We start from the raw sequence: 12,444 nt of genomic DNA, 5'->3' as shown, positions 1-12,444 counted from the left end.
CAAAATATGTATGATAGGGCATCAGGGTTAGGTTTTTGGCCCCAGAAACTAACTCGGTATTAAAACTATCAAAATCTTACTGTCAATGATGTCAAATAGTTTTTGTTAACTTGAAAGATATGTTAAATAACAAAATACTTACTTTTATTTAGATTAAAGGGTTTTATATTCAGAATTATAATTACTGAGGAAAAATATATATTTTGATATTTTAAATTTTCTGATCTGCCCAAAATTTTATTCCATATAAAATTTATAACGCAGCATCTGTTAATGCACTAACTAAACTCATTTATTTTCTCCTAAAAATTTCTTAGATCAGGGTGTGTAAATTCACACAGCTTTAAAGAGTATTTTCAACCAAAGCAGAGCTGACAAGACTTGATACCCAAAGCATTTGTTTTGCATGTTTGAATACAGCTTCAATTGGAAAACCATTGCATTATAAATACTAGTAAATGTACCATATCATAGTGCAAAAGTAAGAGTAAACCAAGTTTTACATATACAAGCTAGCATTGCCAAATTAAATGACATTTTAATTACAATTTAGTATTTTGATCGCTAGATATATTTCAATGTTATGTGCAATAAGAGTATTGTTTTAAGTATCAGTGGTTATCTAGATAATTTAATAATAACAGAAATCAACATTACATACATGATGTAATAAACTTTTTTAAACACTTATCTGTTGTAAAAAGAGTACAGCAGATAGTTTATATCAATGCATATATATAAGCAGTTGAAGAAATTTTGGAAGGTCAAGAATCATCTTGAATCAAAGAATGTCAAATCGTTCCACAGTTTTCCCTTCAATGTTCATGTTATGCTTTATTCAAATTTTATAAGAAAAAAAAACATATATTGTCCAAAATAATTCTGTCGGGAGTAGAAAATTATTTTAGAATCTTATTAAATATTTATTCTTTGTATAACATAGTCACTTTAAACATTACATGCAATTAACGTGTGCATTTTCAATGGGAATTTTTATATCGAAAAGCAATATTTGAGGTTTTTGACAAAGGTTTTTGACGGAGGGTTTTTGACGTGACAGTTTAAACTGCGGTTTAAACCGTCAAAAACTGCCATGTGTCAAAAACCTGCCAACCCTGGTATAAAGTAATAGATTTCACTGTAGTGAGAGTGTGTTTTGTAAAGTAGTTTGATGATAATGAAAATTAAGCATTTACTTATTACTCTAATCTAATTATTGCCAGCTGAATATGAAGTTTTTCACATTTTTTTTGCATGTTCAGAGACTGAAAAAATATGTTGCCACTTCTGTAGTAGACAGAACATAATACTGGCCGACCTAGTGGTGGTGTGCTATTGGGTTTAAAAAATGATGTAATACAAAAATTCTAAGCTTCTATTTAGACCCAGATTCTCTTTAATATCAGCGGTAAATTTTTGCACAATTAATTGTCTAATAGATGTAAAAAAGATAGTCTTTTATCAAATTCGATCTTTTTTCTGAATATTTTTGCTGAATTTCATGAAAATTTTGAATGTGATATTAATGGGTGATCTAAATGTTCGAATTGGCACTTGACTCCAGTTCCTAATGTAGTAGCCTGAGTGGTGCCATGGTAAGATGTTCGTCTTTCACTATGAAGGTTACCATCAAGATCCATGGGTTCAAATCTGGGCATAGAATGTCAGAAAGAGTTCTTTACCTATTGAGCCTGGGGCAACCTCTGATGGATGAAACCTTCATTTCCCACTCGACTCCACTGGTTGGAAATTGCAGTATGACGATATATGACCATAGTTGGTGTGTGGTAAAGTAGTTCCTACTGTGTAGCTTGAGGTAATCGATTGTCAATCTTTGAACTAGAGAGAAATGGAAAAAAACGTGGAGAAATTTTATATAATTTTGTGTGCAATAAATAACTTGATTCTCCTAAACGGTTGTTAACTGATTGCAAAGGTAACTTCACATATCTGGGGCACAATAAAGCAAGCATGATCAATTTGATCTTTGTTTCTGAGACCCTCTATACCCAATTTGTGATTGATTTTGAGGTGAGTAATGATGGCGCATCTGATCACATTCTGATTGGGTGTCATAATTTGACTCCGCGGGCCCTTCAATCACAGGCTTACTAAATGCTTCATAGAGAGGGCTTGATGGAATGAGGGTTCACAAATGGGATTTGTCAAAATCTTAATACAAATCTGACGGAGTTGTCTGAATCAAATTTTTTAATCAATCCTCAACTTTTCACCACTGCTTTAATTAAATCTGTCAAATTCAGGAATGATCAAAATGACCTGACTGACTGACTCTAATATGAGTGCTTATGATCCTAAATGGTTTGTCAAATGTTGTACAACTAAAATTGAAATGCATAAAACACTTCGTAAATCGAAAAAAGATTATTCGCTATCACACACTCTCGTTACAATATTGAGAGCTGCATAATAAACAAAGATTTGTGAACAAAAGAAAATTATTTTGTAAATTTGAATAAGATGCTTAGAAACAGTCTAGTCTAAAACATTTTGGTCACTGTTTGGCCTGTCAAAACAAGAATCTTTTTGATCCAAATAATATATCAAAACAAGATTGGTTGTGATCACTTTTCTAACCTGTTTTGCTCTGAGCCTGCTTCCCACATTACTTATGCAATTCATAACATAGGTATACAGGATATCTCAATTTAAATCCTCATTTAAATCAGATACTTTTGATATTTCAAGCAATTTTGAATAATATATAATTTTTCTAACTTCTATGATATAATACAAGTAAATCAGAGATAGTAAGATTCCTATTTTAATTACACATTAATTAATATTTAAATAAGTGTGATAAAGATATTTGTTTTTTTGGGCCAAGAGTCAGCTTGGTAGAATTAATTCAGTTCAGTCCTCAGAATATTAGATTTTACGGAGACAAGTAGGTTTCTACAAATCTATTCCAAGAACTTTCTTTCCTATGGAGAAAGTGAAGCCGAAGTTAAAGAGTGCGTTAACTGTATGGACAGAGTTTTATCCCTGGAGTGCAATTTATTGCAGGCTTTGTAGAAGTAGGTAATACATTATCTGTGGTAATAATTGTCACAGTTGGGGAACAAGATGTGTTTCTTTTCAAAAACAATAAAAGCTCTAAAATTTCTTCATAACTAACTTTTTCTTTCCATGTTTTTTTGATAATGCTACAACATAGAAAATTTTTCAAAGCTCGTAATGAACACTTTTGTTCTTACAAGGTGGTTCTTTTTTTAAAGAAAAGTTTGTGATTTCGCAGTAGTATTTTATAAAGATTTTTCTCCAGAATATTCAAATTGATTAAATTAATGAATGAATGTTGCATAATATGACTGCTTTTGGATATTTTTTTTTTTTAAGTGAGATCTCTAGAGCTTAATAGTCTATAAATGAGAACTACGACTGTTATGAAAACTATTTAATACCCCTAATAAGTTAGTATTTCATAAACTTAGAATAAAAAATTATTAAATAAAGAAATTAAATGAAAAACTACTGATTCTCAAATAAAAATTGATTTTTTTTGAAAAAAAAACTTTTATCAATCCTGTGGACTTGAAATTAGCAGAAATTTTATCTTTTATTAACAATTATACTTTTATGCATATAAATAAACCTCTGTTCCATGTATGACTATGTACTCATTTTATTATTTATGAAGTTCAATATTGTCTGAAAAACTAGTGTTTGTCTGATTTCTAGGGTCAGGTGGGGTGAAATGGTCATAAAAAGAGGTGTTTTCATCTTTGAAGAGGTATAACCATATGAATTTTTCAAAAATAGGATATATTTTGGCTGATATTTTATATTACATATTCTTAGAGTGGATTAGCACATTTTTCAAAAATATTTTTTGAGTAACAGTTTTTTCAGCAACTTTTTAGACATGACTTTTATGACCACTTTACCCCATGGGGTGGGGTGAAGTGGTCATGCCAAATAATAATGAAATTTTGAGAAAATAATCAGTGGGCATTGAAATTTTATTTAACACATTTATCTCAAACAATCATTTTCTACTTTAAAATTTTTAACTTTTAATGTACTCTAGTTCATTAGGATCTTCAAATATAACTGATCCCTTACTTCATTTATGTCCTCATTTTCTGGAAAGGTATAAAAATTCCTTATTTAGGCTCTTATTGGTTTTTGTTCTCTTCATAATAAACCAGCACCCCCCCCCCCCCACACACACACACAGCCTTCTGAAATCTTTCATAATTGCCTCCGATCTTCAGGAAATTTTTTCTTTGGCTATAGGAGTTTAATGAAATTTTTGCATACTTCTATTTTGTGGCAGTCAAAATTTCAACTATTTCCTTAATTAAGGTTTCTCCTGTGCCATCCTGAACATGTTTTCATTTTGCTTTTGAGTTCTGTATTATACTTTCGTTTACAGCTGAGATTAACGAGGGCAATGTAGTCAGTATATGGCTCGTTTCAATTCTTTTATCAGACACCACACTAATATTAGCTAACTCTTCGCTTTCTAAGTCAGTCATTCATGAAGTTGATTCTCTGTTCCTTTATCTTGCTTGGTCGTGAAGTGTGAAAGTTCAATATCTACAAAAGGGTGGCAAGAGATTTCAAGCCTTCAATACTAGTCTCCTTTGCACGTCAACCTTGATTTTCTTCTAGAATCCTTTTCTGTCTTGACTTGTTAATGATCCATCTTTAAGTGATATGGAATCTTCAACTCTCATGTTCTTGCAGCCCACATGATACTCTAATGTTCTTTCCAACAGCTAGCAATACTAATGGAAGAATGTCAGAGTACTGTTGTATATTCTTTTCACATATAGGTTCAAACACCTACTTTCCAAGTGCACGTTTGTTCTGGAAAAGAAAAAAATGACCTATATTAAGTAAAAAGTGAATTAAGTAAAAAAAACTTAAGTAAAAAAAAATTCTTATATAAAAGTTCAATTATATGTTTGGCAAAATAGCTCCTAACAACTAAGTGTTAGTTAAGCCTAATGCTATATCCACTTTACCCCACATTGTTTAAATTACTATAAAATATGAAATATAATGATTACAACTTACCAGTGAATGAAATAATGTTCTTGAGACACTTCTGGAGTGTCCTGCACAACCAATCTATAGAAAGTTTGAGCAACTAAAATGGTAGCGAGAAGTTATTCAGTCACTCAAAGAATGCAACCCGAGCTTTAACAACAAAAAAAAAACTGTTTATTGCCACTAAAATGTTGCTTGGCATAAAATTTTAAGTGAAAAACTTTGCTACTTGCAAGTGAAAGTTAAAACAGAAATTTGGTAGCAATACCAATTGAAATTCTCAAGTTATGCCATTTTATGTTCAGTATAACCACTTTACACCTTACCCTATACTTAAAAGCATGCTTATCTTTAATATTTTTCAGTCATATTAAAGACACATTAATTTATAATGTGTCCATTAACGTTAATAAAATAAAAATTGCTATATTTTATTATGCATAAGTTAATATTTTAAGGTGAAAAAAAATTTATTTAAAAAAGAATCACATGGTTTTCATCAATCCTGGGTACCCCCATTTTAGATAGTGAGATTTTGCTTTCGAACTAATACAGCTCTATCAAATCTTAAAACTAATAAAGCACATGGTGTGGATCTCACAATAAACAAATTTCTGATCAATTTAACCCTCATTAGCAAAAACATTCTACTGAAAATTTTTAATAATTTTTCAGTAAAGGCCCTATGTTCTAAAAGATTGGCTTATATTATGGTGTTGCTGATCTACAAAAAAGGTGAATGCTCTTTACCATCCAATTACCGCCTGATATCATTAGTATCTTGCCAGTTTGAATTGTTCATGTCCATTTCGAATAACAGATTGACAAAATGGTTACAAATAAACAAGCTCATGCCAGAAGAGCAAGCTGGTTTCAGGCAAAATACGGATGTTGATTAGATCTTTGCACCAAACTGCTTCATGCAAGAGAAGCTTTCTAGACCTTGTGGTAGACTTTCTGTCTTGTACATTGACTTCAAGAATGCTTTTGACAGCATAGGCCAGTGGTTCTCAACCTTAAGAAGCTTGCAACTTGATTGATTTTTTTAATGAGTGGAGAGCCTGGTTCCAGGGCCATAACTAGGGCAAAGCAGGCAGTTTCTGTGCCCCTGGAGCTAGACCCGAGGTTGAGCCAAATTCAGCTTTTTATTCAGGAGTGCTCGACCCTTTTCAGCTATGACCTGAAATCAGCAACAAGATCAGCTTCACGACCCATGAAACTGTTTGTTTTTCAAAATTAGTGAAATCAGTGACACAATAACTGCATTTATAACAGGATAGTAAGTGGAATTGTAAGACCAATTTCGCAGAATTATGAGAATCAAGTTTTGGTTATGACCCATAGCTCAAAGATCCCTGGCTGTAAGTGAATTTATACTAGCCATCTTGGAAGCAGCTGTGAATCAAGTTTGGGTCATGACCAATAACTCAAGAATCCCTGGCTATAAGTAAATTCTTATAACTCATCTCTGAAGCCTCTGTGACCCAAGATTGGGTCGCGACCTATAATTTAAGAATCCTTGCTTTAACTGATCCTTATACATTACACGGGCGCTAAAATGAGTGCTTGCCCAGCATCTTCTATAGCGGAAAGCCTCCGTGCGAAGCTTTGACATCACTGAAGTCATCCATTTCATCAGTAGCCATTGGATATAGCAGTCTGTTGTATGCAAAATCTTTACCTTTTTTTTTGCAGTATAGTATATCCAATGACTATGTGAAATGGATGACGTCATGAGTTTCGTGTGGAAGCTTTCTGCTATAGAAGGTGTTGGCTTGCCCCGGCTGACAAAGTATCTAGTTTCGACTCTGCCCGGTCATACACTCGACTAATAGGAAATAGGGAAAAAAATGAAACCGTGAATCACCCATGGCCCAGTTTGAATGGCAACAGGGTCCAGTGGTTAAGAAACACTAGCATAGGCCATGAAATCCTTTTCTATGTTGAGTAGATTTAAGTTCTTGTTTCATAAATTTGATCAAAGATATCTATCATAAAGCTTCATTAACAATAAGAACCGATTTTGGCCCTACTGATAAAATTTTTATCCAAAGAGGACTTTTACAGGGAAGAGTTTTAAGTCAAACCTTATTTTCCTTGTACATTAGTGAACTCATAAATCGTCTTAATGACTCTGACATTGCTCCTATTCAACTTAGTTCAGCTACTTCAATTCATTCTCTATTTTTGCTGATGATTTAGTAGTTATGGTGGGACCCTCCTATAAATTTACAAATAAAAATATACTTGATAGTTTCTGTGAGGAATTTCGGATGAAAACGAATGTTGATAAAACCAAAATCATAGTATTTAAGCATAGTGGTAAATTAAAAAATGTCAAGAGGTGGAGATTATGGAACACCCCACTCAAAATAGTAAATCATACATACTCGGATGTCCTATTTTCGACATCTGGCTCATTCAGTTTTGCAAAAACTAGGTTTGTGGCTAAATCTAGACTAAATCAGCTATCTAAAAAGCTTGGCAAATTTTTGTAGAAGCAAAAATATCATCCATAAATGTTGTTATAAAACTTTTTCATTCAATAATACTATCCACAATGACATACGGGGCATGGGTGCAGTAGCCCAGGTTAATAAGATACTCACCTGAAGTACCAAAAGATGCTTAGAAGTGTCGCAAGTTCGATAACCAGTTTGTCCTCGTCAGAAACTTTCCTGATGCTGGAGTACAACAGAAACGGTGACATGACCATGAAAAAGTTTACTACTGCAGTGTCCCACATTGAGGGGTTAGTGTACTAACCTCTCAGTGAGCATAAAAAAATTGTTGCCATTCAGAATCGGCAATAAATTGCAGGTCCCAGTCTAATTAGTGCTTGTGTGCAGAAAATGACCGTGGTGCATTAAATTTTATTTCCAAAAATTTTTGATCATACTGGCTTCAGCTATCTCAAATCGGTCGATCACCTTCATTGTTCTGAAGTAACATCTTCCATTCATAATTTAGATGCTAATATCACAGAGTATCCAATTAGATATGCGATTCCTACAAACATGCTATGACTGTTTTTTACTGTACCATTAAAAATGTTTATGGAGCGGAGGACTATATTTCTTGAACATAACCAAAATTTTATTCAAAAGAAAATAATACAATTTCGGTAGCAATTCTATAAGGATAAATGACTATCTTAACTATAAATTCTGATAGTAATTGCACACACTGCAATTTAAATCAGCTCGAAACGTAGAGCCATGTGTTTTTTTATTGCCAAACTTTTTATTTACAGTAACCCAGAAGGCATTCAGGCGAATCTTTTATATGATATTGGACTTTGATAGGCTCTATATTAGTGTATAACTGGAAATAAATGAATTCCGTTTTTTTTTAAGATTCAGGGTTGGTTTATTACATTTCAATCAATTTGCAATCATTAAGATATCATATTCAGCTTTATTTTTGAGAGTTGATTGGTATTGGTCAGAAATAACTATTGCTGTATCATTGGCGTAAGTTATGATGTTCCCATTTAATTGCAAATATTGAATATCGTTTACATAGATTAGAAATAAAGTGGGGCTCGAGTAAAATTTCCTCGGTAATGTAGTCAGACATCAAACATTGTACAGTGAATAAGCTTTGAAATTTATTAAACACAAGTACATCACACAGCTAACACAGATAAAAAACACATTACATTCTAAAGATTACACCTAAGGGAGAGATCACACAATCCGGCCAGGGTTCCATAATTTGTATACACTTGGCAATAGACCATTTTTTATATTTGACATTATTCAAGTTAAAATCATGAAATGTACACACATTGGTTTCAATTTTCTACCCAACAGATCTGATTGATGTAATTAATTATAATAGCTTAAATTTTTTACAAAATTTTTCTGATTTTATTTCATGATTTAAATTGTTATATTCAAATTTGTGCAATGTATAAAAATTGTTTTTGAGTTACGGTTTTATTCGGTTTTTAACTTCACATTGGATTCCAGTTTGTCTGACTTTGTTTTATTTTGAACCAGGCAGGGTTTTTCTGAATGAATAACATTTTTTAAAGATGAAGTTTTTGAATATTGAATATATAATCATTATTACAGTCCTGGATCTGGAGTTTTTTTGGGATATATTAATCACTTTTTGCAAAGCATTTTTGACCATGTCGATATTAGTCATAGTCCTCATCTCATCTGTTGGTTTACAGATTGTTGAAGAATACAGTATTATTTCAAATCAATCTACTAATATAAGGTTAATAAAAATATTGCATTTGATTAATGAAAACCACCAAAAGGGTACACCTAGGTCCCATACTGGTTACAATGAAGTTAGTTTATAAACATTAACAATTGACAATATAAAATATAATTACAGTGTTTAGTAATTTTTGAGAGAAAAAAATCATGATAAAATGAAAAATCAAAATATACTCACACACATATAATACATAAGTTATGTATAAAATACAATATAATGATGCAACGTGCAGGGGGGGGGGGTGCTTTATTACTTAAAAAAAATTTATAAATCAATACGAGTTAATATCATGATTTGAAATAGTACAGCAGAGTTGACAACAAGGGAATTTTAAATGAGAAATTAATCAGTTGGAGTGGGAAGTCAATCTGTAGCAAAGGAGGGAGTGTGAATTTGAGGACGAAATGAAAAGTAGTTTTCAATATTATCAATTTGAAATTATTGTTTACGAAGTTTTTTGAAAATCAAAAAAGTGGATGGCTATTATAAAATTTACGAATGAGGAAGCTAAAATGTTTTTTGAGAATATTTTTATTAAATATTATATATTAATATATAATTATATTTTAGGCAGAGATATATGAAATTATGTCTATTGGATGTTCGTAATGAATTCAAAGGTAAAGCAAACTGTTTTTTCTTGATTATAAGTATGGATCTAAAAAAATATAAATGCCTTAAGGGTAGGATATTTAGGTGTAGAAAAAAAAAAACTTTAATGGCAACAATAATTTTTAATATAAGATTTCTGGATTAAACACATAAATATTCATCAAAATCAAAAAACATCAACATCATTGTGTGGGGAAAAAAATTAGCTTTCCAACGATATGCGACATTATATATAAATATTCTTGTTTTGTGACATGCCAAAAAATTTAAATCTAGACAAAGGAAAATCTTTAAAAAAATTCAAACTCAACACTGTCTCGATTACAGAGAATAATTTCAATCATATAACATTATTTCAAAGTTTCTCTCCCTCACAATATTTTACAACACAAGTTTTTTTTTTGTTTTTTATTTAAGCATCGGAAACAGTGGAGAGAGAAGGGGAAAAAAATTAAATTTTAAAATTGAAAGAGACACAGTCTCAAAATTATTTAACTCTTGATTAACAAAAATGTTTGTTTCCCTTATTTAAAAAAAAAAAAAAAAACACATCGACTCAGAATATGCTGAAGGCAAAAAATCTGCGTTTCAAGAATAAAAAAAAATATTCAACGGGTTACAAACAGCGAGAGAGAAAGAAAAAAATAAATCTTCCTTTTACACGTACCGGAAGCATTCATGCGGGAACAAGAAAACTGACCCATCAATATGGCGATGATATCTTCGATTATCTGTGAATCATTAGGTGTGTCTCTCTCACAAAAGAAAGAATATATTATTCAAAAGAACACACATTTTCTCGTTCAATTTAATTCTGAATTTCCCAAAATTTTACAGGAAAAATCAGAAAAATTCAAGGAATTTGTTGTTGAGCTCAAAAGATTAAGATGTCAAAGCAAAGCATTTAATATTTAGGATTTCCCGACAAACACATACAGTGTGATGCATAAAGAGTGTGTGTCCACTCTACACGAACGATCGGTGGTTCAGATCTTGGACGTTTTAGAATATTGGACGGTATGAAACAAGAAAAAAAAATATAGACAACCACAAGATTTATCTCAGCCTTCCACAATAAAATAAAGACAGAAGCTCAAATATTTTTCACATGGCAAACACATCATCTCTACATTTAGCAAATTACACTTATTTGACATGACTATTCTAGGTTAAAAATATGTCAGGCTTATTTGTCAAAGGAGGGAAAGTGTCATACTTTTCCCAACATGACAGTCATGTGCTCAATATATCAATAGAATACTAAGATCCAAATTGGTATCATGGAAATGAATTACTTCAGCAGTGATCATATCTATGTTGAGTTTTCATTATAACTATTTTTCATACAGGCTGTTACTCCTCCAGATTTATTTCTATTTATTATCTGATAAATTGAGTAATATCCAGGAATTTGATATAAATTAATTTCATCTTTTATCCGAATTTGTCAATAGAATAAAATCAAACAAATAATTTCGTTTTGCTACATATGCGATTAACTGATCAAAATTTTGTCTTGAACTTCTGATATTAACATGTATGATGTTAATTCTATTATTCATGAATTCATTTATATGATCAATAGAGTCAATAAAAAGTGATTTTTGACTTACTATACACTCGTTCATTGAATCATTCACTGTGATACATTATTTATTCTGTCCAGATCTCTGATTTCTAATATGATGAACTTTGTCACATCGTCACCTTTAGGTAATAGGATTTTACCATGCTTAATCCAAGCGTATTTGTAATTGTTTGATTTTTTTAAATTGCTACACTTCATAAAATAGGTTTTTAAGTTTCTTGCAAGATGTCTGTTAACAAATATCATCACCGGAGGGGATAAATCATCTATATCACTTGTTGATAGACTTTTTTGGGCCTTCACAGCTTGTAACCATTTATCTCTGATCATTGAGTTATGAAATTTGGCAATTATAGGAGGAGGCTTATCTTTGTTCACAGAGTTAACCCGATGCATGTTTATGGTCTCTTCAGGTTGGTAAACGCCAAACAAGGACCCAAGTTTGGATACCATAGTTGGCAGATTTTCTTCCTTGTCTTCCAGCATTCCCTGGATCTTGATGTTTGATGCTTTCGATCTTAATTTCATATCATCCAGAGTCATATGGGTGCTATCAACTTTGTTTATATTGTTCATTTTCATGTTTTAGTCTGTTATTCATGATTTGAATTTCTTTGAGATCATGTTTCATCTCATTTACCTCGATCCGTGAATCCTTTACAGCATTCTCATTGAACTTCATGGCTTTTTTAGTTCTGAAATTTCGGTCTTTACTTCTTGACATTCCATGGTCAATTTTAGTGGGATTTATGATGTTATTTTTTTCATATCTAATCTAATGTCAATAATTCTCTGATCACTATTTTTGACAGAGCTGTCACAACTTTCACCAGCACATTTCCAGCTGCCTTTATACTTATTCACTTTTCTAAACTTTGTTTCAGAAACATCTTTACATTTTGGATGATAAAGATCATCACACTGGATTCATTTGAAGACCTCTGCAAGATCTAATACTTGTCCTTTTTACAAGATCTGCAAAAATCACC

At 31.7% G+C, this 12,444-nt stretch overlaps 1 protein-coding gene across 1 annotated transcript; it reads right to left on the bottom strand.

The window, feature by feature from the left end:
• Positions 1-11,503: 11,503 nt before the first annotated feature.
• Positions 11,504-12,037, bottom strand: LOC149073486 (uncharacterized). Its single transcript, XM_089247270.1, has one exon. The coding sequence runs from the start codon at positions 12,035-12,037 to the stop codon at positions 11,504-11,506; it is 534 nt and encodes a 177-aa protein (XP_089103396.1).
• Between the last annotated feature and the right edge of the window lie 407 nt (positions 12,038-12,444).

Source organism: Pholcus phalangioides, unplaced genomic scaffold (genome assembly GCF_987345545.1).
Source record: "Pholcus phalangioides strain wild (caught in Gottingen) unplaced genomic scaffold, Ppha-v1.0 ptg000017l_1, whole genome shotgun sequence".
Classification (NCBI taxonomy): Eukaryota; Metazoa; Arthropoda; class Arachnida; order Araneae; family Pholcidae; genus Pholcus; species Pholcus phalangioides.
The sequence above is the reverse complement of the archived record's forward strand: the minus strand, read 5'-3'. Positions and strand labels throughout refer to the sequence as shown.

What these genes read in the sequence shown, in the direction of transcription:
- LOC149073486 (XM_089247270.1), bottom strand. Translation starts at nt 12,037, where the DNA reads ATGAAAATGAACAATATAAACAAAGTTGATAGCACCCATATGACTCTG.